Source organism: Rhamphochromis longiceps, linkage group LG14 (assembly GCF_057381845.1).
Source record: "Rhamphochromis longiceps isolate RC_006_pf linkage group LG14, R_longiceps_female_GT1.1, whole genome shotgun sequence".
Classification (NCBI taxonomy): Eukaryota; Metazoa; Chordata; class Actinopteri; order Cichliformes; family Cichlidae; genus Rhamphochromis; species Rhamphochromis longiceps.
Genome location: NC_140570.1, coordinates 17,196,759 through 17,224,198, shown reverse-complemented (window position 1 = coordinate 17,224,198; position 27,440 = coordinate 17,196,759). Strand labels below are relative to the sequence as shown.

The 27,440-nt window shown below is 40.7% G+C and overlaps 3 protein-coding genes across 3 annotated transcripts; 2 read left to right on the top strand and 1 right to left on the bottom strand.

The window, feature by feature from the left end:
• Positions 1-3,902: 3,902 nt before the first annotated feature.
• Positions 3,903-13,189, top strand: dact3b (dishevelled-binding antagonist of beta-catenin 3b). Its single transcript, XM_085380343.1, has 4 exons — positions 3,903-4,420; positions 10,118-10,250; positions 11,052-11,162; positions 11,655-13,189. Exons 1-4 carry the CDS (start codon positions 4,190-4,192, stop codon positions 13,163-13,165), a joined length of 1,986 nt encoding a protein of 661 aa, XP_085236469.1. The 5' UTR covers positions 3,903-4,189; the 3' UTR covers positions 13,166-13,189.
• A 1,837-nt stretch (positions 13,190-15,026) lies between these two features.
• LOC146653875 (uncharacterized) lies at positions 15,027-17,125 on the top strand. The gene is made up of 3 exons (XM_085380344.1): positions 15,027-15,794; positions 15,879-15,971; positions 16,759-17,125. The coding sequence occupies exons 1-3, from the start codon at positions 15,624-15,626 to the stop codon at positions 16,885-16,887; spliced, it is 393 nt and encodes a 130-aa protein (XP_085236470.1). The 5' UTR covers positions 15,027-15,623; the 3' UTR covers positions 16,888-17,125.
• Positions 17,126-18,427: 1,302 nt separating this feature from the next.
• Positions 18,428-21,068, bottom strand: LOC146653874 (C5a anaphylatoxin chemotactic receptor 1-like). The gene is made up of 2 exons (XM_085380036.1): positions 21,033-21,068; positions 18,428-20,902 (listed from the first exon to the last, which is right to left on the bottom strand). The coding sequence occupies exon 2, from the start codon at positions 20,888-20,890 to the stop codon at positions 19,856-19,858; it is 1,035 nt and encodes a 344-aa protein (XP_085236162.1). The 5' UTR covers positions 20,891-20,902; positions 21,033-21,068; the 3' UTR covers positions 18,428-19,855.
• Positions 21,069-27,440: the final 6,372 nt, after the last annotated feature.

The window sequence follows — 27,440 nt, the reverse complement described above, 5'->3', positions numbered from 1 at the left end:
ACAGGGAACATAAATAGAGAGTCAGGGACTATGGAATGTGAACCTGACATGAACATATAAACTACAGGGAGTGCAGAATTATTAGGCAAATGAGTATTTTGTCCACATCATCCTCTTCATGCATGTTGTCTTACTCCAAGCTGTATAGGCTCCAAAGCCTACTACCAATTAAGCATATTAGGTGATGTGCATCTCTGTAATGAGAAGGGGTGTGGTCTAATGACATCAACACCCTATATCAGGTGTGCATAATTATTAGGCAACGTCCTTTCCTTTGGCAAAATGGGTCAAAAGAAGGACTTGACGGGCTCAGAAAAGTCAAAAATAGTGAGATATCTTGCAGAGGGATGCAGCAGTCTCAAAATTGCAAAGCTTCTGAAGCGTGATCATCGAAAAATCAAGCGTTTCATTCAAAATAGTCAACAGGGTCGCAAGAAACGTGTGGAAAAACCAAGGCGCCAAATAACTGCCCATGAACTGAGAAAAGTCAAGCGTGCAGCTTCCAAGATGCCACTTGCCACCAGTTTGGCCATATTTCAGAGCTGCAACATCACTGGAGTGCCCAAAAGCACAAGATGTGCAATACTCAGAGACATGGCCAAGGTAAGAAAGGCTGAAAGACGACCACCACTGAACAAGACACACAAGCTGAAACGTCAAGACTGGGCCAAGAAATATCTCAAGACTGGTTTTTCTAAGGTTTTATGGACTGATGAAATGAGAGTGAGTCTTGATGGGCCAGATGGATGGGCCCGTGGCTGGATTGGTAAAGGGCAGAGAGCTCCAGTCCGACTCAGACGCCAGCAAGGTGGAGGTGGAGTACTGGTTTGGGCTGGTATCATCAAAGATGAGCTTGTGGGGCCTTTTCGGGTTGAGGATGGAGTCAAGCTCAACTCCCAGTCCTACTGCCAGTTTCTGGAAGACACCTTCTTCAAGCAGTGGTACAGGAAGAAGTCTGCATCCTTCAAGAAAAACATGATTTTCATGCAGGACAATGCTCCATCACACGCGTCCAAGTACTCCACAGCGTGGCTGGCAAGAAAGGGTATAAAAGAAGAAAATCTAATGACATGGCCTCCTTGTTCACCTGATCTGAACCCCATTGAGAACCTGTGGTCCATCATCAAATGTGAGATTTACAAGGAGGGAAAACAGTACACCTCTCTGAACAGTGTCTGGGAGGCTGTGCTGCTGCTGCACGCAATGTTGATGGTGAACAGATCAAAACACTGACAGAATCCATGGATGGCAGGCTTTTGAGTGTCCTTGCAAAGAAAGGTGGCTATATTGGTCGCTGATTTGTTTTTGTTTTGTTTTTGAATGTCAGAAATGTATATTTGTGAATGTGGAGATGTTATATTGGTTTCACTGGTAAAAATAAATAATTGAAATGGGTATATATTTGTTTTTTGTTAAGTTGCCTAATAATTATGCACAGTAATAGTCACCTGCACACACAGATATCCCCCTAAAATAGCTAAAACTAAAAACAAACTAAAAACTACTTCCAAGAACATTCAGCTTTGATATTAATGAGTTTTTTGGGTTCCCTGAGAACATGGTTGTTGTTCAATAATAACATTATTCCTCAAAAATACAACTTGCCTAATAATTCTGCACTCCCTGTAGACACACATTAAAGCTAAACAAACATGGAGGCGAAAGCTGACAACTCGCTGAGATGAAACAAGGAGCGAGGGGACAGAAAAGGGGACTAATACTATTTAAAGAAGAACTGACGACATAAATAAGAAAACTCTGGAAAAAAAAAACACAAAACTCGAAAGAGTAAATAGCATAGAATTAGAATTTACTTCACAAACTCAAAAATAAATGGAAAAAAATCAATCAGTGACTCTGACAGTCTAGCACCATGTCGCTTTTAAGAAGTGCAGAAGCAGCACATAAAAAAAGCAAAGTACACCTCATGATTCAGTAGTTTCTGATTCTTCTCTATAGTTTTTGTTGATTCAGTTCAGTGAGATTTCATTCTTCTAAATTTAAGCACAGATCTTCCACCACAGCATTTCAATCAGGTTGAGATCTGAACTTTGTTGCCACTGAAACACTTTGATTGATCCCTTTTTTTTGGCCATTCTTTTGTAGATTTGCTTCTGTGCTTGAAGTCACTGCTGCATAACCCAGTTTAGGAAGCTTTAGTTGTCAAACAGATGGCCTCATATTTGACTCTAGAATACTTTGGTATCCACAGGAGCTCATAGTCGACTCGCCAGCTACCCAGGCCCTGTGGCTGGTTGGTATGAGGTGCTTGTGCTGATTTTCTGTCTTGTTCTCCAGACATGGTGCTGTGCATTATTGCCAAGCATCTCCACTTTAGTTTTGTCTGTGCAAAGCACATTGTTCTAGAAGAATTTGTTCAGAAGCAACTTTGGAAACCTGAATGGAGCTGCCCTGTTCCTTACAGAGAGAATGGGCTTTGTTCCAGCAACAGTTACAAAAAAGGCATATTTGATCAGTGTTTTTTATTTGTACTATGATGAACTTTAACATTTAGCATGTTAACTGAGACCTTTAGAGTCTTGGGGTTTTCTTGTTTTGGTTTCTAAGATTCTAAGATTGTTGCTGATGTCTTTCCTCTGTGGCATCATGTTAACACACACCTGAATTCTCCAGACAAACAAAGTGCCAAAACTTCTGCTTTAATGGAGATGTTCACACTAATTCAGCTAATTCAGCTAATTCAGTGCATTTCATTGGCAGCACCCAGCCCACACTCTTAATACTGTTAAGAAATAATCGTGTACTTAATATTTTGCACACTGCTTCTGCATCGTGCTTTAATGTCTGTTGAATAAATAATGACGCGTTTTAATATGTCATGCCTTCTTGTTGTTGTATAACTTGCTAAGGACCGAATGATTTTTATTATATTCTGATATCTAAAACCTTAGGATTTAAAGAGCATATACTTTCTTTTGACTGCGGTTGCTACAGACACAATATGGTTGACCTCAGAAGACTTAACAGAGAGAGTAGTATTGAGGAAAATAGTGTGTGACGCATGGATGAAATATTCATCTGTTACTGCACTCAAAAAATAAAATCATAAGACTTTTAAATATTGATGTCATGTTTAAAAGTGTTGTTATTTTTAGGATTTGTACCTACAGAACAACTCTGTCATAACCTTCCGCAGTCAGAAGAGACTGCTCACGTGATTCTTACAGCTCCTTGTTGTCTCATTTTATGTTTCATAAATTGCCTGTTAATTGTTTAATTAAGACGCCATAAAAACCGCAGAAATGTGCATGTGCGAAGTAAAAGCCTCAAAAAATGCTAAATAATGGTAGTGAATTAATTGCTTATCCTGTGTATTGTTCAATATTTGGTGTCTTTCGGCTTCCGCTTTCTTTTTCTTTTCTTTTCTTTTTTTACTTTCTTGCACAGACTAAACAAAATCGTGCACTTTATAAAACATTCATAAACATTTTTACAGCGTTGATTGGAAGACGTGTTCTGCATTCCTCAGCATCCAGAAGACATGCAGCACCGCGAGCAGCGGGGGGTGAAATGAAGGAGGAAAACTTGTTTCCCTCAATAAATCATGAGTTAATCGTTTTCTATAGAAGACACATGGAGATGAGGCAGATCAATACAAACTAGATGTTGGTGAAAAGATATGTGACGATCACATTATTGGATCCTCTTCACTTGATGCCCTTTTTTTCTGTCTTGTCGTTGTTTAATTCATTTCTCCGTTGGCGACGTTAAATTGCTTCATGCGTTTTACTGCCTCCTGAAGAATTACATTAGTGTAGGTCCATGATGGGAAGATGGGTGAGGTCGACGCCTCGCTGTCATGAATCAAGGGGGATGGGACATCGTTTACGCGCATCACCCCGCCAGCCCCTCGTGTCCAATGAAGGCTGAGAGTGGATTTACAAAGGGGCGGAAGGCTCGAGCCCCACTTTTTCGCCGTGGCTGGTCGCAGAGGGCGGAGCTCTGTTCCTGCCGTTTGACAGCTGCGAAATAGAAAATGTATAGCGGATAGACAGTCTGGAGAACCATGCAGCTCCAAGGCAACCATACTATCACAAGGAAAGGGATACAGCATGGCCCTTTATAGCCTGCGCTTGCCCTCGTAAATCTGGGTCAACTGGAGAGCGCAAACTACAATACAAGGGAACTAAGTAGCTTTCATTGCACATAATTCCTGGATCTGAGAGGCATGCATCGTGCCTTCTCGTATCCCGTAACTGTGGAACGCAGTCGAACCAAAGAGCGCTTGGAGGCGTGTTTGGCCGGGCTATGCGAACTGGAGCTCCGCAGACAGCGGCAGGAGTGTCTGGTTCTGGGGGCGCTGGCTCTGGGAGACCCGCTTGCCCAGGAAAGCTCCAGAGGAGAGCTGAGATGTTTCAGCAGCTGGGGCCAGGAAAACTTGACACTGAGACGTCAGCTGGTAAGAAGTTTGTGTTGAGCCTTTTACTGCAACTGTATGTTTGCATTCCAGCCCTCCCGCATTACCCCACCCTGTGATAAAAGAACTCCACCTTATACCCCTGTCATGTATCACAACTCTACATACTTTTGAATATCTAATAGCCTTCAGCGTAGACTCATTGAAACCCGCTTGACCGCTGGATGGTCTTCTAGTTTGGGCAGCGCCTTTTGTGCTGCTGTGAAGTCTAGCTGCAAAGAAAAAAAAGTTACTCAACTTGATTAATAGGCTCTCTGTTTGAAAGGGTGTAATGCGTTACTCTGCTTTTTGGCTGAGATTTATGCCCCTGGGGAACGAAATCAGGGGGTGGAGCAGCCGCCGTTTGTGCCACAGACCGACTATTTAATGGCCCATTGTTCCCTCCGCCTAGACTTTTATATTCCACTTAACAAGCTCTCATTTGTGCTCTCCGCACATCATAAATGGATGAATTATTCCTCTTGCTTTTCTGTTGCTGGTGGAGCTAACGTTTTTATGTGAACATTAGCATCCGTGTAATTCATGGAATGTTGTTTTGTTTTGTTTTTATTTACGTGACGCTCACGCAAAATAAGACCGATATGTTGCCAGAGTAAAACGGGCGGGGAGGGGGGAGGGGGTTAAAACTGGTTCTATAACGGCAAATAGAAGTTTCACTAACAGCATTTCATCAGCGGTTCACACGGGGAGTTTCACGCACCAGTGAGCACTTATCTGCGCTGAAAACGGTTCTTCTTCACTTTCTCTCTTTTTTTGCCCAAGTTTTTATGTCTCGGTGAGGTTTAATTCCGTTTTAACTTCTGGTGTTGTCTCAACATTACTACAAAAGCATGGCATTATTAAAGAGGGTGGAAAAAAGGGAGAAATTAAATCAGCCTCCTCCTCTTCACATCTCCAGCCCCCCCCCCCTCCCTTCTTCTCCTCCTCCTCCGCCGGGGCCCTAACAATAGGCGCATATGGAGCAGAATACTAATGATGGCGATCGAGGCCCCAGTGAGAGGAAAAGGCGCACATAGGTGGCTCTCCGCACTGGCTTTAGAAATATGACATGATATGATTTTCTGTTAAAAAATAAATAAATAAATTAACGATCAAAATAAAGTGAGTTTTTCGAGAGTGCCACGCGCAGTTATGCTCACATGTCCACCGGTGCCTTAGGAGCTGCCAGCGCATTTCATCCACATCAGCTGGAGAGTGACGAGTGAAGGCGAGTGAAGGAGTGACACGAGTTTCCTCACAAGGGCGCATAATTTCCCCTTTTTCATTTCTGCGCAATTCGCCTTTGGATCGATGTTTATTAACTGTTGCGCTCATCCAAGCGTGTGAGTAATTACACGGGAAAGTCCTGGGAGAATATTTGGACCCGACAGGACTCTAATTGAAGCCTCAAATTGAGTCTTCGTGATATCAGGTCACCATCTGCGTCCGAGCTAAATCCCCAATCTCATTTCGCGTGTAGGTTAAAGTCTGCAAAATGTATAGTTCACGGTGTGACATAGAAACAACTGACCCATGAGACTGACATCGTGTGTGCCTTGAACATGAATGTGGCCCCAAACAGGCTGAGAGATGCAATTTTTTTTCTTCTTTTCCCCCCTTCTTCATACAGTATGTGGTGTTGAAGGTGTTGACAGCTGTGGGACGCCAGACAGCAGCTGGGAAAGCACGAATCTCTGACCTCCCTCTCAGCTTCCCTGCTGTGTGTTTTTGGAGAGAGTGGAAGGGATTATATGAATTTTGTATGAATGTGGCACACATGCATCCATCAGCGGAGAAGTGATTTTAGGGGAGAAAATGTGCTCTGAAATGTTATTTAATCTCCTCTGAAGAATATTAATTGGCCTAGGGGATGTAAACCAAAATTTTAATTATTGCATGTTTGGGCACATAGAAAAAAATCTTTGCATTCTACAGGATTGTGTGTTTGTATCTACAGTGGATTTTGCTATTGTTTTGTGTCTTTGCTGAACTGCTGGCGCATCATCAATCAGGCTGTGTGTGTCCTTGTGTTAAGACAGCAGCGCATCATTAGTGAACGTATAGTCTGCTCAGCAGTGACTGATCATTCGCATGATGGTTTACTGCGCTTTGTTCTGGCACACAAACAAAAACCTCAACCGGTTTTTGTTTGTGCTCTTTGGTTTCTTTGTGTACACAGCCGTTCAAGCAAATAAGCTTCAGAAAATATACGAATTATATGCACACAGACGATACACACGTGCAAAAATTATGATACAAGCTCACTTTGAGATCGACTCTCATTTAGTTATGCAATTTTCAGTCACATGAGCACAGCCTGTTTCAAGTCTTTCTTTAAGGATTCCCTTTGCAGGCCATGCACCCTGCTGCTGTGCCTACGAGCCACTGCGCACACTGAACAGATTCAGAGGAAACTAATTAATACTATTCACAATGCAATGGATAAACTCTTTGTGTGCGTGTGAAGAACTTCCTCCCAAAATCACTGAATATATTTTACCAAACTAAAACAAATAATTTAAAATGTGTCCACGTGCTCTGAAGAAATAAGAGATCAGTAGCTGAGCAAACACGGGGGGCAGGGTGCCCTGTGTTTGTGTTTGTGCATGTGCTGTGCATGTGTGTGTGTGTGTTTCCGGCCTCCCACTGTGGATCCAGTCACAACATAGCTTTAATTATAGAGAGTCCAGCAGTGAGGCTGCATGCTTTGTGCTCTCTGTTCAATAGATTTCTTTATCCTGGCAATATTGTTTCAAAGACCCACCAGCCTTCACTGGTCATTGGTCCTTTCTAAAAAAAAAAATACAGAGACACTTTTGCCTGCTTCTGTGTTGTCTTGCAGAAAAACCCAATGTATGACTGAATTTGAATGTATCTTTCTATATCAACAGAGACAATCCACTCTTATTAAACTCTGCAGCATCACGTTCTGCACACACACTAAAGCGCAGTAGCTAATGACAGGAAAATTTGCCCAGTCACTGTTCATGTCCCTGGTTTCACCTGGCCTCACCTGCTGCTCAGTGTTTTTCACTGAGAGAACAGGTGGTCCTGATGTGTTGTACAGCCACAGCAGCTTAATGGCTATAAGTGAGACTGGCTGCACAGTGTTCTTCATCTCCCCCATCCCCCAGCAGCCTGCAGGATGCAGTAAAAAAAAAAAAAGAAGCAATAATACAGTGTGCAGCATGTCTGGGAACCAGTGTGAGACCTGTAATAACAGAGTGCAGTCAAAGCAAAATGTCACAGTATAAACCAAATGGTTTGTTCATCCACAGAGATTTGTTTGTTTTTTTGTTATAAATTAATATCCAGCCCTGTGTTTGTGCATATGTCCACAATTAGATGGCAGTCAGTTGCCACTCTGAAATAGCATCATTGATTTATTGATTTCCAATAGCCTCCCCTCCTCTCAGCATTTCTTTACCACAAACCAGCACCCAACGTTTCTGCCATACAAAACAGTATTGATATAGTGATGCTAGCGCTTTGTTTATAGTAAGACAATAAGGCCGCTAGCAGAGACAAAAGAGGTGACAGTATTTGGGGTGAAGAGGTTGTCTGTGCTTCCATTATGATTGCATTAAGTCTGCAGGACAGGGGAGTTAGAGCCTAAAGGCACTGACAGAGATCTCTCAGACACATTGAGCCACTTCCTGTTATAAACATTGTCTTTTCACACATTACTGTTCTGAATAGATAATAACAGCACTGTAACACAAAAAGAATGATCATGTCTGTTTGGTGATCTTTTTAATTTGATGTTAGCATGCCACTATGTCGCTTGCACAAAATGTTACAGGGAATGTTTTGCAAATGAATGACCACCGTTAGATCAGTTGTGGTGAAAACATTTGTAAAAGCAGCCTGAGATTTTAAGATTAAATGAGCATGTATTTGACCCTAATGCAGTTTGTTTATAGACCACATAGAGGAGTAGAAAATGCCACAATACGTAAACACTTTTAAAGTTCTTATGTTCGATTACGTTGGGTGACTTTTCGTCAGCTACAATTCATTACATTTTAATCAGAAGTCTTTTAGAGCAATCTGTGGCTGATTGATGAGCAACAGCTGAACCTACCATCCCTATATAGCCAGGCATTTACAGTGGTTGGCTGGTTCAGTTGTACTTGATGATTTACACCTTTGCATAGTGAGTGTGCGCTTCTTCTTTATGGATGAAGGCTTCAAGTCCCAAAGTGGTGCACAGCACAGCTTAAAAGCCACTTTGTTCCAGCACCACCCAAATACACAAATCCCTGCTTTGATGCTGTGTTGATTCTCTGATATTATTTATTTATGTATTTATTTATTTACGTATTTATTTATTCAGTATTCTGCATTATCTTTATCTGTTGTCTGTTAATAATACAGTGCATTCTTAGAGGATTTCTAACGAGCTTCTCTGCATGTCATCCAGCTACATGTGTCGACGATGACAGAGCTCAGGGAGGAGTTGTCTGTCGTGAGAAGTGTGTAATGTGAAAAGTGTCACCTTGTTATGAGGGCACGCTCAATCGCCTGGTAATGAAGTCTCTTAACGAGCGTTGCGTGTCAGCCATATTAAATCCAGCCATCTAAAATGCCTGTATTAGGTCTGCGTGTATCAGAGAAGGTATTACTCACGTTGCTGACACAGTTTGTTTATAGACTCAGATTCTGGGTACTTGTCTTCCTCACAAGTGCAACAAGGAAGGGTTAGGTTGTGACAGCTAGCTGTCATAATGAAAGATAGCCTGCAGGCAGTGAATCAAAGTCCATTTAACGTCCTCTAAAGTCTTGCAAACAGAGCTGTCTGTGCACTTGTGTTAACCCATTCAGGTAGACGGGCATGGAAATGCGTGCCCATGTTAAGTGTGTGTGTCACATGCTGTCAATATGACACCAGCAAAAAATGATCAGGCTGGATGAACCAGCATGTTTAATTACTCGGTTTTACCACAAACAGATGGGTAAATGGGAGGGTGGGGGATTGTAGTGGTTTGAGGAAGGCTGTGTGAGGTAGCGGGGTGGGCTTCCAAATGGTAAACACACAAGTGTAAGAACGACAGCGTTATTTATTTATTTGTTTTGGGGGGACTTTAACATATGTTTAACATATACCCAGTCTCATTTGTTGCTGGTTTGAGCTAAATGAGCAATTATTTGTATATCTGGCTCGCGAGTGTCTGCAAGCACGTGTGTGTGTGTGTGTGTGTGTGTGTGTGTGTGTGTGTGTGTGTGTGTGTGTGTGTGTGTGTGTGTCCACCCACATGAAATAACACCCCACCCTCCCTCTTCCCCCTCCTTCACAGTGCTATGAATTATTCATGTTTCAACCTCTTCAGTAAGCCTGCTTTTATAAATGATGGTCATGTGATGGCCACGTTTCGATTTTACACACTTCTGCATCAGAGTTTTGGCTTTGTTATTTTTATTTATTGGTTTTAATATTTTCAGGCATTATAAATTAGGAGCAATGTTGCAGCTGGAGAAACAAGCTGCGAACGATTCACAGCTGTGCTTCTGCCATTAGCATATCCAGAAAGCACTCATTAAACTACAAACACTGCTGGAATTTTTTTTTGTTTTTTTGCTTTGTTCCTAAAATCAATCATTTTTGCTTCGTACTGTCTACTTAACATTTATTTTCCCATCAGTTCAACCAGTTACAGACTGCAAGAAAATAGTCTGAATGCATGTTTGCCTGTTTTTCAGAGTGCTCTTCAGAGCTCCCCGTGGGGTCTAATGCAAACGCTGGAACAGCAGGTGGGAGAGCTGAGGATCGACGCTGCTGATGACTGTTGTGACAGAGCCCAAGGAGAAACTGGCAACAGTCGACCGAGTTCTGGTACTTATTTCTGCAAGGCAGTGAAATCAAAGTGCAAACACACTATATAATTCCCTTTTTTCAGTAAATGAAGTTGTTTTTTTCCAGAGTGTTGCTCAGCTGAACGAAACTTGTGTTCTTTGTATTTCATGTTTGAGTCTCTGCTCTTATTGTTCCTTTATGCTCCAGTTGTTTGTGATTTTAATCTGTGGCCTATTTGTGAAATGCAGTGAGAAACTTTTCTATTTTTTGAGGAGTGGAATGAGTTATAAGAGATGAGATAAGCCTTTCTTTTTCTATTGGTGCCTTTGCCTCACAGCAAGAAGGTCCTAGGTTTGAGTCCAGTTTGAGGCCTTTGTGTGTGGATTCTCCTCCCACCGTCCAACGATATGCGTGGGATGTGGTTAATTCTGTTCAGTTATGATCAGAAGTTTACATAGACTCATAATCTGTGTGAATGTCATGGTAATTTGAGGATTTTAAAGATTTCTTTGAACCCTTCTTTTTCCAGAGTAAAATGATTGTACAATATAAGGCCTGTTAACCTCTCACTAATTAGAAGTTAATAGGCTGTGTTGTTGTTCAATTAAAAGACATTGCAGAACCTTCAGCATCACTCATTAAAAGATTTAAGTGACTGTGCATATATGTGCATATATGAGCCTGTATGTATCCTTTTGACCCTGTGTACATTCAAGAAAATCCCAAACCAAGTCATTAAAGATGCATGCTGTGCAATCATTCCACCATGGAAAAAAAAACAGTTCAAAGAAATCATTAAAATTGCGATGAATTAATTACACTAATTACACTGTGTCCTAGGTTTCTATGAATCAAGTGAAGGTCAGTCACCAAAAGGAAAATCTTGTACCACTGAGCCCACAGAGAGTGTCTCCTCCTGGGCTTACACCAGTGACAGGCCAAAGTCTGTGGGTAAGCAAGACTATCAGACGTGGAAGATTTGAGATATTGTGAAACCTGCATATGTGCTCTTGTTGAAGTAAAATGATTAACATATTAGCACATACTCTGCATATTAGCATGAGAAAACAGCAGACTCTTAGTCAACTGTCTTTATGTGAAAGAGGCTTAATAAACATTAGAAGACTTATTCTTTTTATTTTAGGGTTTTCTGTAGACTGGATTTTGGCTCTGTTCTGATTACCATCTTATTAGGTCAAAGATGAGGATGCGTCAGACCCAGCCTAATAACAAGTGCAATTCTATTATTTGTCTTTTTGTTAAATGCTAGTATTGCAAATGTATGGGAACAGACTGAGAGTGGCATGGCTGCAGACTCTTAGTTTTGAGATTATTTATTACTGTTTAACTATTAGAACTTTTATTGATCACCTCATAGTTATGCATTCAGGATGATTTTACTTACTACTTCACTTATTTCTCAATATTTCTCTCTGCAATCAGGAGACCCCCTTATGCTGGATGGAGAATTTGATGCACCACTTCTACGCACCACGCTACCCCGCTCTTTCTCTGCCCCCTACCCACCTCTTGAGGGTATTGCTGAGGAGGGCACTGCCATTGACTCCTGGCAGTGGGACCCCAGCGGAGACAATGGTGGCTGGGAGCAGCAACCTGAAGAGGATCAGGTCACCGAAGAGGACTATCAGCTGGCTTTGAAGGTAGAGGGTTACATCCTGAGTCTCATCCAACGCCATACCCTCACACCAAGACCTTGTCAGCCTCGCACCACTCTTAGCCCTGACCCCCCATACTGCAGTGGCTCTGGACACAGCTCCCTACACAGGATAACTCCTTCTTTAACCACAGAGCACCGCCCTTCTGATCATCATCTTCAGCCCCATGGTGACCTTTCTACAAATCCTAATGGCCAGGGATGGGGTTGTGACCTGGAGCGAGAGGCCTGTGGTGGGGAGGCCCCATCTTTGGAGGAGGACTGTTATTTAGCGCTGCCCTACCCCCAGCCCAATCTAATTTCCCTGGCTGGAAGGCTACCATCCCCTCCGCCCTCACTGGACCATAACTGTGGAGTTGGGGCTCTTGACCTTTGTTGTGAACCCCCATCCCCCCATCATTATCTACATCCACAGCCCCCTATTCTTCACATGCACAGTTTAGTAAGTGCTCAGTATATTCCTGGACAAGCCTGTCATGCCCCTCTGTGCTCCCCAAGACATTACAACCAAGAGCAGCCAAAGTCCAACCAAGTTTTCACATCTCCTGATCACCTCAAGTACAGAGCATCTAAGAAAAATCACAGCGAGAGACAGAGATCCAAGAAGTCAAGCAGTAAAACCAATAGATCCCAGTCTGAAAACAGCCTCCTGGGTCAGCGGGTGCTTCCAGAGAGGAGGTACAGCACCACAGAGAGGCCCCAAGGCAGAGGTGATCCTCATACACTGCCTCAGAATCAAAACCAGGTTGTAGGACACCAGGTGGTCTACAACGGCCACAACGAGAGCCGACGCTGGCGATCTAACCTGGAGCTCAGCCAAGATGAGGGGGAAGTCCAAGCAGGGCAGGTACACAGACGACCACCTCGAAAAGTTCGCCACGGCCCTTCTTGTTCCCATTCCCAACCCCAGAACTACCACCAACAGCAGCACGCCAAGCACTGGCAGCAGGACTTTCAGGAAAGCGCACCTCTCTGTCAGGGGGAGGAGAGCTATGGTGGTGCTGCCCCCGCAGAGTCCGAGTCTAGCATGAGCGAGGTATATTCTCCAGCCTCCAGCTCGCTATCCAGCGACTCAGATGAGAGCGGGGGGCTGGTGTGGCCCCAGCAGCTGCCACCCCGCCTTGCTTCTACCTCTTCTTCATCCTCTCCTTCACCACAAGCCACTGCCAATACCCCATCTCAACCAAAAGCCTTTGTCAAGATAAAAGCTTCCCACGCTCTGAAGAAGAAGATTCTCAGATTCCGCTCAGGGTCGCTTAAAGTCATGACTACTGTATGAGAAACTCGTCAAACTAGTTTTAAACACATACTCGTCAGTAACTTACATCCCATCTTTATATTCAATCTACAGTATGTCATAGTGAGATGCCTTTACATGTATTGGCATGAATAATGATCTATTCAAAGATCTTTCATTTGTACTATCTGGTTACATTTATCTTCCAGTTGACAACCATCAGACACAAGACTAATGGGCAGTATACTGCTCTAATGGATGACAACTGATACCAAATGACATGTACCACCTAGAAGCGGAGTGACTGAATATGCTGGCAGTTTTTCCTCTGTTTCATTTGCTCTCATCAGATAATTGTGGTTAATCAATGTATTACTGATATTTTCACCAAGTCACATTATTAGTCTAAAAACTATATCAAATCTTTGTGATACGGGCCTTAAAACATACTAGGTAAATTTGCTGTGTTCAGATTTCATAATAACCTCTGATGGTCTTTTTTAAAGATTATGCTTTTTGCTGAAAGTCATAAAGTAAACAGGAATTTCTTTTAATTCTTTGTGCTAAACTGCATTCAAACGCAAGCAAAAATCGACATATTAGCAAAAAATCTACAACTAAACTTTGCAATGCACTTGAAATGTTGGAGTTAATCCACTAGAATTGTGCGAATTAATATCTCCCTATTCCTACAAATTCACAATCCTCTGTAAGAAAGTCAAGGGAACGATTTAGAAAAGGGTTAGGATACTTTTCTGAATGTGGTATGAGTGCTAAAACTTAACTGAATAACCATGTTTAAATTTGGTTTCCTGCAGACTCAAAAATCCTGCACCAACTGTGAGTCTCTCAGCAGGGCACACCTCTGCATATCCAGCTGTTACTGAGCTCCTCTTAGTATGTCCTGGATTCACTGCAGTGAACTTCTTACTACCTCCCCTCTGCAGCCAGTGAGCATAAAGAACCAGACATCCATGTGTCAGGGATGGATTTATTAGAGGCCACACTAAGGGGCCTGTGTACATTCATGCATGCATGTTTAAACTCACAGATTCCCTGAAACACTGGGACCTACACACTGTAAATAAATATGTGGACTTGTTTGGAACAACTGTAAATAAAGAAAGCATTTCACTCAGTTTTGATATTTTAGCACTTTTTTGTTTATTCTTAAATCAAAAAAGACAATGTGTTAACAAGCAAAATGAAGGTTAATATATTCACTCAAAAAACAGATTCAGGTCCTCCTTTCAAAGAACACATGCAAATTATGTTAGTTGTTCACAAATGCAATTAAAAAATACCAAATTAATTTGATTTTCTTTGTGTAAACCTAAAATTATTCAAAACCAGCAGAGGCTGATTCTGAACACAAAATGAATGAGTTTGTTGGGGCACTGGGGGTAGGAGGAGTACATTTTTGCACTTAAGTATTTGTAAACTCAAAGAAATCAATTCAAGCCCCTCTTTAAGCTTAAACATTATTTTTAATCTCATTCAACGCAAATGTAGCACTCCAGCGTTACTGCAATTATTATTCGTGTGGTGAACCTAAATTATTTTCTCTCAAAGCAGTCTTTGTCACAAGAACACAAAGTTACTGAGTTACACAAAGGTCTGCCTTCTTTGAAAATTTTGCGCTCTTTCAGGATCACCTAAATGAATGCAGCTGCTCTTGGCCTCTCTGTACTTTTTGGATAAAACTACACCTTCAGGTAAGGTAACATATTATTTTTCCATATATCCAATTGTGTATTTCTTTATCAGCTAAATCTATAATGCTATTTATCATAGAAGCTTGTAACAGTTGTTTTTTGAACTTTTGGCGGTGCTACCATTCTCTTCTCTGCTTGAATACTATTTTTTTTTGACAATATAGCCAGGTCTTTTCAAAAGTGCCTTGTTTTAGAGGAGAAATTGTGTAGCTGCCAACTTTTAAGTCGGAGCTGTGCTAGCTTATTAGCAGCTAGCCATTGTGCTCAATGAAAGATGATGTCCTATAGCTAACTTCTTTCTTACTGTTTTCTTTTTATAATCTAAAAATATGGTATTCTGTGTTTATTATTATATGCCATTTTCTAGTAGAAAGTATCGTTTTGAGGTGTCTTTAAAAGCACTACATAGTTTACTGAGGGTGCTACCAAAAGCGAACCATGTGGCCGGAAGAGTAACTGCAGGCAGCACAATGCGCACTCCCATGACGTTCAAACCTATTTATTATTATAAAAGATTTCGGCTACGTCCACACTTACACAGGTATTTTTGAAAACGGAGATTTTCCGTTTTCGTTTTAAAAAATAATCCCGTCCACAGGTAAACGCAAAAATGAAGGAAAACGCTGCTAGGAACATGCCAAAGCAACAGGTGGCGATATATTCCTAAACTCAGCTAAAAACAGTTTAGGTCTTGACAAACTTCACTGATGGTTCAAATGTTTAGCAACTTTCAGTGTGTTGATTCAGCAGTCTGTATTTAAACTTCTAGTTTATTATATTTGTGTATGTTTTATTTCCAGGTGAATGCAGAGTTCCTGCAGATCACTACAAAACCCCTGCAGGCGAAGTTCTTGGCTCAGCTGGACAATTTAACAGACAAGCTGATGCAAAATTTTCAGGGGAGCAAAGGAGCAAAGGGCCAAAAGATCAAGGATATCATGGCGATCAGTAGTTTGGTCGGTACTAATGATAAACCCATCAATTAAATGCAATCAATCAATTCCATTTTTTTCACCATTTTTTTTCCACCCTTGCATTAGTATGATGACATCGACATAAAGAGGGAGCATACTCTTAAAAGCCTGGTGATCTACTTTAATCAAGATCCAGACCTACTGTTCAAGGAGTATCTGGTACGCTTATCACACCTTCTTTTCTAGATTCAATTTGAGTTAGGTTCATCGCACACAAAATCCTCATATATTCAAAAGAGACAATATAATTGTGAAATAGTATTATTCTTAATAGTCATTGTTGAAACTTGCACTGGAGAGCACTTTTTAAGGGGACGGTTTCAGCAAAAATTCAATTGTTCATTCTTTTGGTGCTGCCATGTAGGTATCTACTGCCTCTATAAACACAGTAAATGTGGACAAAACATTCATCCATTTTCTGTCAGTGTTTCAATTCAGTTTATTTATATAGCGGTATATCACAACAACAGTCATCTCAAGGCACTTCAGAAAGTAAACACTCCAGTGGAGTTCAGTTTATTATGCCAATTAGTAAAAAGTCTTCATTATAAGGAACACAGCAGATTGCATCAAGACACTAACTAGTGTCACTGCCATTACAGCAATCTCCTGGTTTCAGGAATAATGTGCATAAAACAAGCTGTTTCAAAAGGTTCCCAATTGTGATGAAATAAGGGAAATTGACCCAGCCCACACACACACACACACTGATAGACACTGGAGGAGCTCCTGCTCTATATCAAGCCCCTCCCAAAGGGAGGTACATAATACCTGAACCCAAACTATTGATAGGAAACAGATTGACGGGTTTTATTTATGTTTGGAGTGTTTATAGAGGCGGTAGAGACCTATGTTTCAGCACAAAAGGATACAAAAGCTGAGTTTTGCATAATATGTCCCCTTCCAAGTGACAGAGCCCTTAAACCTGAAACAACCTGTTTTTCAGACCTCCTCCACTGAGGATGAACGGTTGAGGTCCACTGCAGCAACTGTCACTGTATTTACACCATCAGAAGAGAAGGGATTCAGGAGCCAGAGGATGTTGGAGTTGTCATTGAAGGTACTACAGTTATGAACAACCTCGGTAGTGTCATCATGGCATTCATCGTCCTCTTTGGACTGATTTATGCACTTGATCTGAGCTATCCAAATGACCACAAGTACACTTTTGAGTTCTGTCAGAAGATTTTGATGAATCTGGATGGACAAAGGCTCAGTACAAAGATGCAGCAAATGAAAATGAAGATGTTTGCTTAGGCAAACAAGACCCAGCACAAAAGTTGATTTTGGCCTTTTTATATCTTTTGTTCAAACTGTGACCTTTTTTTCTTTCTTTTTTTTGGCCAAATGGAAGTTGTCTATTTTTGTCTGCTGTTCTGTTGTGAGTGATGTGACCTTTAATCTGTACTACTATAGATGGATGAAAAGACTGGGGATTTAGCTCAGAAAAAGTTTCATGGTTGTAACCACCATTTTCTTTTTGATTGCTTTTGGGATTTGCAAAGGTAATAGAAAAATGTTGACAAGTTTTGTGTCTTCCAGTGTTTTAAAGTTGGTCTTCCCGTTCTTATAAGCTTGTAAATGTTTACATGTAATTGGTTTTGGAGAAGTAAAGTTGAAAGATTTTTTTTTTATTAAAATACCTCCCCCTTGGTAACAGAAAAATGTTCGTCATGAAAACACACACACACACACACACACATACATATATATATATATATATATATATATATATATATATATATATATATATATATATATATATATATATATATATATATATGTGTGTGTGTGTGTGTGTGTGTGTGTGTATTTATGTATATGTGTGTGTATTTATGTATTGTTGGGTTGTTTCAAATCTTCAGTGACTGCCATACTATGGTGTGAATTGAAATGTTTAGTAGGTTATCATTGTGAATTTGCAAGTGTCACTATAAATATATACAATGATTCTGAAGTGAAATCTGATTTTACAGATTCCAGTTTGTTTTCAGTATTGCCTAGTAGTACAGAGGTGTGTGCTATTCAGATTTGACATTCATTACAAATGTACGTCAGCACTTTTTTGTGAGCACTTTGATTTTTGTTAAGGTTGATTTGACCATGTGACATGTATGTTTATTTACAAAATATTCTGTTTCTGCTTTTAATTCAAGTGAATAAACCTGAGTTGTAAAAACAAATTCATTTTGTCATTTTAATAATTAAATTAGTTTTCTGGTAATGAAAATTATGATTTAGTTGAACTCAAAATAATGATTTCAATGCAATGAAAATCTAGCTCAAGTGAATGACATTGTATTGAGTTGGACCAACCAAAACCTTTCACATCATTTTAATGTACTTTTTTTCATTTTAGCAGTATTTACGAAATTGTGTTCTACTGACTCAATTTAATTGAATTGTCATGATGTATGTAGATTAGGTTGGACCAAAATAGATGTATTACGTGGAAAACCTGCCATCAGTCCAATTGAGTTCATCCAATGACTTATTTTTTTGAGTGTTCTTAATATTTCATATAATGCAAAAATTAAGGTTCTGTTTTATATGTTAAAAGTTAGAAATGCAGAAATCCTGATTGAAAACTTTCAAGAATACATTTTCCCCCCATGTGATTCTAAGCTCTCTGCTTTAACCTTAACTGGTAATCCACTGTAGGATGAGTGGATGGATGGATTTGCAGCTCATGACCAACTCTCTCTGTTGAGTATAGTATCAAAGTATCTATACAGCCAATAGTGTGTATTGAGCCTTGATATGTAATAGCAAACTATATTAATAGTTATGTAATGATGGTCAAACCCCAGATTTGACTATTTATCGTAGCTCTTGTCTCTTTCCAGTCTCTTCGCCTCAAAATACCAACATCATATAGATAGAAATATAAGTACATATATGTACATTTTTTTACATCAACTTTCAAGATAAACATCACAAACTCAAGCTTTAAAAAGATAATTTTTTATCAGCTGTTGTTTGAAAGAGACCACCAAGTCATTGTGATGACCAAGAGGTAGAGAGTTACAGGATGTATGTAAAAGTTCACTAATGTATGCTGGTGCTTGTCCGTGGTCAAAATTTGAATCTTAAAGTGGAGACTGAATTTAATGATTATCCAGTGCAGCTGGATCAGCAACAGTGGGACATGAGAGTACCTGGAAGATTTAGTCAGAAGCCTTGCAGCAGTGTTCAGAACAACCTGGAGTGTTCAGAAGTGAACAATGGATTTTAATAATCCACACATAATGAAATAAATGCATGAAAAACACATTTAGTTCAGAGCGTCACACAATGGGACTTCACTTGTTTCTTAAGCAGACATTTGAGATGAACATTCAAAGTGTAAACAAAAGTCAAAAACTACTCCAAGATTCCTGATTTTAGATTTAGCAAAATGTAGCAAAGGACCAACCACCAGCTATTAATAGAATCTAAGCACCTATGGCTCTGAAACTTACTGGGGCTTAAAAGAGATATATAACTGAAAATCATAACTGTTAATAGCAGTTATAACTGGTATTAATAGTTTTGATTTATTTTCAAAGAGTTCTACAGCAAATTGAGTGTCAGCCATTTAGAGTGTGTCTCCCTCTTGTGGTCTATGAAAACAGCATGTATACAAGAAGATGTAATCAGCATTTTTCTATAATCACTGCGAAAAAGTAATCAAATCTCTATGTATTTTATTTCTGCTACCAAACTATACTAAAACATGACAAAAAGTCAGAAAATGCATCATATACATAATGCTCTGAAGTAATTCTTCTGTAAAAGCCAATAATAGAACTTTCATGTGTTTTGTTGCGTAAGACATGGATTTTTATAGAAACCTTACAGTGTAACTATCAGTTCTGCTTTTGAAATCTTGAAATTTGACTTGACTTACCACCCAAATTCACTGGAAAAAAATCTTCATAACTTGTAAAAATGAATGCACTTTTGTGTATTTGTGTTCACAGACTTAAATCCAAGCCAAAGTCTTTTGCTAAACTTCATGACAGAACTGTTTATGTTACAGCAGTCCTCCATATGCAAGAGAGTTATATTGTTGTCATTTCTTTGCCATTACTGGTGCTCTTGGTGTCCACATTAGTGACACTCTTCTTGGTGGTCGGTTCCTCGCCCATGAAGCGGAAGATGTTACGCAGGGAGCGGTTCATGCTGTCTTTGAAGCTTTGACCCAGACACACATAGAGCAGAGGGTTGAGGCAGCTGTTGAAGTAAGCCAGGCAGAGCGCTATAACGTGTGCCAGGTGAAGTTTGGGACTCACATAAGTACCCCGAGGGGTGGTCAGTATGAGGAAATCCACGATGTGCAGAGGTATCCAGCACAAGAAGAAGCTCAGCACCACAGAGATGACGACCCTCAGGGTTTTCTTGGATCCAGTCCGACTACGTGTCATTCTCCTCTGTGTGTTACTGAAAACCACCAAGTGACAAACTAGAATAACCAGGAAAGGAATAATGAATCCAATCAGGAAGCGAAAAGCAGAGACAGGCCAGGCACTGTCTACAGTGTACTCCATCCTACACTCTCTCTTCTCGTCACCTGCCACAATCTGCTTGGCGTACACAAACTGTGGGATACTGCCTATCAGGGCCAGGATCCACACAGCAACACATCCATAAGCACCCTGTTTGGGTCGCCTGTGGTTCTGACACCAGATGGGTCTAATGACCAGCAACAAACGATCCACGCTGATCACAACCAGCTGCAGGATGCTGCAGTACATCACCAGGTAAAACAGGCCTCTGATGAGCATGCAGGCCAGCGGACCGAAGTGCCAGTGATCGTCGTGGACCAAAGGGACCATAAGCAAGGGGATGGAGAGGCAGCACAGAAGATCAGCCAGAGCGAGGTTGAGGAACCAGAGGGAGGTGACAGAGCGGGACATGCAGAACCCCGTCACCCACACCACCACAGCATTTCCAGGCACACCCAGCAGGACCACAAGGCTGTACATGACCAGAGCCACTAACTGGATCGGCTGAATCTCAGGAGTCACAGACTCAATAATGTCAGGAAATGTGTTATTATCATCAGGAAATGTGTAATTATAGTCACCGTAATCCATGATTCCTTACAACTGTGAAGTATAAAAAACATTTTCATAACTCACTGAAATAATATAATTCAATCAAGAAAAAATATTTATTGACTTTTAAATTAATTTTAGTAGTAACAATGATCAATTTTAGACTTTAGTATTAACTCACCGATGTTCAGCCTCTCGTTATGTTGCTCTGTCACCACTGAGAGGAAGTTGTTGAGCTGGTTTGCTTCTCAGCTTTATACTCTCACCCCACCCCACACAGACACAGTTGCACATGATCTCTGTTGAGAGTCCTCATTGTAGGCGTGAAACTGCAGTCACAAAATTGGTGAATCTAAAAAAAAAATAGTTTTAATTGCAAAAAATTCATTTCACAAGAAATAATTAGGTCACAGGCCTAATGACCTAGGTCACTTCTGTGACCTAGGTCATTAGGTCACAGAAGTGATGAGACAATTTGTAATATTTACTTTATTCGTGTGTTTTGCACCTGCAAGTACGCACGATGTAAGAAAATAATATAAAAATATACAAATTAGAATTCAGTTATTTTGAGCTGAGACCTGAAATGAATCTGCCTGAGGTTAAAATACAGATCAACAGATGTGTTTGAAGGATGTGGTCAAAAGATCATGGCAGCACTCTAGCTGCCATTTCAGTAAATGTGGGAAATGTGCAAATCCCACAAACATGATAACCTCCCACTTATTTGAATGCAAAGACTAGTTTGCAATAATAAACTTTTGTGTTCTCGTGTTATTAATATTGAATTCAATTTGATTGAGTTTGATAGTAGATGTTTTTCACCAAACAGATTTAACTTTGTTCTAAGTTACAAAAAAGAACAGTTTCAATTTCATTTCTTTTCACTGGTTGCTTATGTGGGTTATAAAAGAGAGCGAGTCATCAATTTTAATTCCTAAGTACTTGTGCTGACTGAGTTACAAGCCCTGAACTGTTGTAATACCTGAAAGGTTCAGTGGTTTAGATTTTGAATTTGAGAACATCTTGATCTGTTTAGTTTTGTCAACATTTAAAACGTTTTAAATCACAGTTAATGCTGTACTGCACTGAATGCTGGCTGGAGATGACAGAGAGCCTGATTAAGTGTGGGTGCAGAGGAGTATATGAACATGTCATCAGCATAAAAATTAAACTTTGCTGTAGTGATATTATGATTATTCATATATAAAATAAATAACAGTGGCCCTAGAACAGAATCCAGGGGCACTCCTTTGTTTCATTAAGGAAGCTAGAAGTGTTTCCTTCTACCTGTACACACTGAGACCAGCCTCATAAATAATTTTAAATCGATCCAACTGTTTGTTTGTTTTTTTTCTTTTCAGACAACCCTGCATTGACAAGTCTTTGGCTTAGGCATTTATGATCAAATGTCTTGGCTTGATTGATAAAAAAAAAAAAGGCTACATAGTGTTGCTTGTTATCCACTGAAACAATGAAATCACCAGATCCCTAGCTTTAAACAAAGGGAGAACTTATTATAAGGTTCAATAAAGTTACTTTACATTAAACCTGATGTTTTAGGCACCAGTCATCATTTTACTTGCTTCTCTCTTTCACTTCCACATGCACAAAAGTGTCTCATTCTTAATAAAGCAAACAACCTTTCCCAGTTTTGTAAATATACCTATTAGGATCCCTGGCTTTGAACCCAGTTCTTCAGTTTTGTGGGTTTTTGATTTGTTTCTAGATTTATAATGTGATTATGCTTTAGCTCTTCATTACCTAGTCCTTTGGTGTTCAGTATTTTCCCATGTGCTTCCAAGCTTATTTATTTATGTTTCTAGTTCTTAGTTCCTTGGTCTAGTTAATTCCACTTTCGTTTCCAGTCTGTCTTGGTCTCATGTCTCTGTCTCCTTCCTATAGTGTCTCCTGTAGTCAATCAGTCTTGATCTTTGTGTTAGTTTACCTAGTCTGTGTCTAGTTTATGGTTTCATTCCAAGTTCGTAATCTGTTTATATTTTCATTTTTCTTCTTAGTTTGTAATACACTCAACAAAAATATAAACGCAACACCTTTGTTACTGCTCCCATTCCCCATGGGATGGACGTAGAGACCTAAAATTCATTCCAGATACACAATATAACCATCCCTCCCAAACAGTGGTCACAAATCAGTCCAAATGTGTGGTAGTGGGCTCATCTGCTATATTGAGATAATCCATCCCACCTCACAGGTGTGCCACATCAGGATGCTGATCTGACATCATGAGTAGTGCACAGGTGTACCTCAGACTGCCCACAACAAAAGGCCACCCTGGAATGTGCAGTTTTTTGCGCTATTGGGGGTCTGGGGACCCAGAACCGGTCAGTATCTGGTGTGACCACCATTTGCCTCATGCAGTGCAACACATCGTCGCATGGAGTCTATCAGATTGTCAATTGTGGCCTGTGGAATGTTGGTCCACTCCACTTCAATGGCTGTGCGAGGTTGTTGGATATTCGTGGGAACTGGTACACGCTGTCGTATACGCCGGTCAAGCACATCCCGAACATGCTCAATGGGTGACATGTCCGGTGAGTATGCTGGCCATGCAAGAACTGGGACATTCTCAGCTGCCATCTGCCCTGAACAATGTGAACCATGATTCATCCGTGAAGCGCACACCTCTCCAACGTGCCAGACGCCATCGAATGTGAGCATTTGCCCACACAAGTCTGTTACGGCGACGAGCTGGAGTCAGGTCAAGACCCCGATGAGGACGACGGGCATGCAGTTGAGCGTCCCTGAGACGGTTTCTGACAGTTTGTGCAGAAATTGTTTGGTTGTGCAAACCAATTGTTCCAGCAGCTGTCTGGGTGGCTGGTCTCAGACGATCTTGGAGGTGAACCTGCTGGATGTGGAGGTCCTGGGCTGGTGTGGTTACACGAGGTCTGCGGTTGTGAGGCCGGTTGGATGTGCTGCCATATTCTCTGAAACGCCTGTGGAGACGGCTTATGGTTGAGAAATGAACATTCAATGCACGGGCGACAGATCTGGTTGACATTCCTGCTGTCAGCATGCCAATTGCACGCTCCCTCATTGCTTGTGGCATCTGTGGCATTTTGCTGTGAGACAAAACTGCACATTCCAGGGTGGCCTTTTGTTGTGGGCAGTCTGAGGTACACCTGTGCACTACTCATGATGTCAGATCAGCATCCTGATGTGGCACACCTGTGAGGTGGGATGGATTATCTCAATATAGCAGATGAGCCCACTACCACACATTTGGACTGATTTGTGACCACTGTTTGGGAGGGATGGTTATATTGTGTATCTGGAATGAATTTTAGGTCTCTACGTCCATCCCATGGGGAATGGGAGCAGTAACAAAGGTGTTGCGTTTATATTTTTGTTGAGTGTATGTAGTTATCTTCATCTGTGGCCCTGATCACGTGTCTGTGTTTGTTTACTCTTCGAGTTTGTAAAAGTTGAGTCTCTGTCTCTGTTTGTTTCTGATCTTATTTTGATAGTCTCTTGTGCCATGTGCTTTTGTGCCATGTGCATGGGCTCATTCGTCAGAATTAGTTTGCCTGTGTTCCCAGGTATGTGCTCCGTTTACCTCCTGTGTGTATTTAAGCCCCTAGTTTTCATCTGTTCTTTGTTGTGATCGGTGTGTCCTGTCAATTTGGAGTTTTGTAGTTAAAATGCCAAGTTCTTTGTATTCAGTGTCCCTTAAGTCCAGAAATAAAACTTCCTTTGATTTCAGTTAAATGGTTTAAGATATTTTAGTAATAATTGTTATTTAATTGTTATTTTATTGGGGTGTATGTCAGGAGTTTGTGTATGAGTATGTGTCAGGGCAGCTAAAATGGCTTATTTCTGCCTTTGTTAATATTTTAACAAAATACCTCAACACATGAAAATGAATGCAGTCCTGCATTTATAGGAAAAAAGAGTTTATTCTTAAACTCATAACAATAATTTGACAGTAACATAACATGTCTCTCATATTAGAATGTTATTCACAAATTAACCTACTCGGAAGCTACAGCACAGTTAAAGTGTTTTTAGTGATATCTAGCTCTTGTAATAAAAAGCCACTATTGCTGCCTCCCTTTGTGCCATGCTTCACAGTGCCTCTCAAAAGTGAACTACAACCTTGTGGTAACTGCTGCCATTAAGACCCCGTAGTTAATCAGCATCTTTCACTTCCACAACTGAGAGATCAGTTTCTCAATGGTGGAAGAAAAGAGAACAACAGTTGTCCATAAACAAGGAGGAGAAAAATAGCTTTGGCATGATTTCCCAGTTTAGCCTGGTGACATCACCAAGATTAGAAAAAAAAATAAAAATCAGGAAATGAAACACAAAGTCATCAAAAAGTTCCAAAAAAGTTAAAATAAGACTCACATTGCATAATATAGCAATATCAGGAAGCTGGCTTTGTGAAAATGTGTTTTTGCTCAACATTTTCACAGCACTGAGTGCTCAGAAGTAATGCCATTTGAAGGGTGGAGCACTGCTGGGTGGAAGTGAAGGAGGTCATCTCTGAACTCAACTGAATAAAGGTCAGCAGAAAAACAATATGTTGAAAAACGCCCAAATACTTTTTGCAATACAAAATATAGTAAGACAATAAGACCCTAGTAGAGAGAAAAGTAGAAGTATTTTGGTTGAGGAGGTTGTGGGTGCTTGCATTATGACTACACTAAGTCTTCAGGGCAAAAAAGTTGAAACCCTATTAGAGCCACTGACCAAGATCTCCCAGCATCACTGAGCTGCTTCCTGTTATTCACATTCTCTTTTCACACATTACTATTCTAATAGATAAACAAAGCCAGCATTTTAACATTATAACAATGATCCAGTCTGCTATAGCTGAAGGTTTCCCAGTTGATCTTCTTAATTTAGTGTTAGCATTCAGGTTAATGGATGACGGTGATGGGAATGTTTTGCAAATGTCATAAATGAATCAAAGTATTCATCAAGTTAAAGAAAATTTCAAGCTTAACTGTACCCCATACAATAGTCTCATGGCCGTTTTCTCAGATCCTGTCAATGAGTCGTTACAGCCATAGCATTACTTAATGTATGAGAAATTTCTGTTTTTGTCAGTTTTACTTGGAGGCAAAACAGGACTTAAGCACAGGGTTCCTCCAATACAGGGAATTTATTTACAATGAAAATGTGCAATAACTACAGTCTTGCTACAACAGGCTTGTCCACAGATGCTTGAGCTGGGAGAAATGAAAAGTGTTATGGATCTTCATATTACAGAGCAAGAGTAGATGAGCAAACAAAGGGTTAATCATTGATTGAATCGTGAAAGAGCCAGTATAATTAGATGCACGTTTCTTAGATTCAGTTCGCAGTGGGATATTTTCTGCTGATAAATCTGACCTGTTTGATAAGGTGTAGCTGAGATCCTGTGACAGTCGCCAAGGTGTTTATTCTGTCCCTCGATTTGGAGCAGAGTGGCACGGGTGGACCTCATACATGGCGGCAATTGCGAAGGTGAGGCTTGATAGAGGCAACATAGTGCTCACCTTCTATCACTGGCAGGAATGCAGATCGTATTCCTTGCTCAGGTACCAATGGACACAGACCAGTGGCTGAAGAAGTCAGATTATTGGCATACTCTATTTAGGAACGAGTGGAAAACGTGAGTGAACAAGAAATCCTCAATGCATAATGGGAAGCCCCGAAAAGCCTAATTCTTTTGCAATGTAAATAAGCGTTAGGGGGATCTCTCACCTCACGCCCAACTGGTCACGGCAGATGGCTGCCCCTCACTGAGCCTGGTTCTGCCAGGTTTCTTCCTGTTAAAAGGGAGATTTTCCTTCCCACTGTGGTCAAGTGGTTGCTCATAGGGGGTCATCATACTAAATATTAGAGATGGACCGATCCGATATTACATATCGGTATCTGTCCGATACTGACGTAAATTACTGGATCGGATATCGGAGAAAAATAAAAAATGTAATCCGATCCATTAAATATGCTCACGTGATAGAGCGGCTGTGTGTATTTGTAGCCTTGCTACCAATCCGGCATTTCATCTCCGAGGAAGTGATCCCAGAGAGAAGTAAAGCAAGTGTGTAAGTTCATCTCTGAATGTTTGTAAAGCATTCCCGCGTTAAGCTTAACAAACGATATATGGAGCGACTGCCTCTTCCCTCCCCCTCCATCTCCTGCTGCTACTTCAATCATGAAACTGATCAGTGATCAGCTGATCGGCTTTTCTGTCGCGAGTCCGTCTCTCTTGTTTGTTTATCTCCCACTTTGCACCAGAAAGAGGAAACCAGCGGCTGAATAACAGCAGCACGTTTAAGCTTGATAATCTGTTGTTAGAATTTATTTAATATTACTTTCTAGACCAGGATCCCCTGCACAGTTACCAGCCGTAGCTGACGCTGGTAACTGTGCAGGGGCGGATCTAGCAAAGTTTAGCCAGGGGGGCCGATAGGGCATTAACAGGGAAAAGGGGGCACAAAGACATACTTTTCTTTCTTATTCTCATTTAAAATGTCTAGCTTTTATTAAATAATTATCTGAATCTTACACCCAAAGTTTTAATCTGATGTAAAATGAATAGAAGTCCATTACTGTATATAGTAACTATTATGTC

Excerpts from the sequence above, each read along its gene's own strand:
- dact3b (XM_085380343.1), top strand. The coding sequence starts at position 4,190 with ATGCATCGTGCCTTCTCGTATCCCGTAACTGTGGAACGCAGTCGAACC. Across the intron at positions 10,251-11,051 it reads CAACAGTCGACCGAGTTCTG|GTTTCTATGAATCAAGTGAA; the intron begins GTACTTATTTCT and ends ACTGTGTCCTAG. Across the intron at positions 11,163-11,654 it reads TGACAGGCCAAAGTCTGTGG|GAGACCCCCTTATGCTGGAT; the intron begins GTAAGCAAGACT and ends CTCTGCAATCAG.
- LOC146653875 (XM_085380344.1), top strand. The coding sequence starts at position 15,624 with ATGTTTTATTTCCAGGTGAATGCAGAGTTCCTGCAGATCACTACAAAA. Across the intron at positions 15,795-15,878 it reads TCATGGCGATCAGTAGTTTG|TATGATGACATCGACATAAA; the intron begins GTCGGTACTAAT and ends CCCTTGCATTAG. Across the intron at positions 15,972-16,758 it reads TACTGTTCAAGGAGTATCTG|ACCTCCTCCACTGAGGATGA; the intron begins GTACGCTTATCA and ends CCTGTTTTTCAG.
- LOC146653874 (XM_085380036.1), bottom strand. The coding sequence starts at position 20,890 with ATGGATTACGGTGACTATAATTACACATTTCCTGATGATAATAACACA.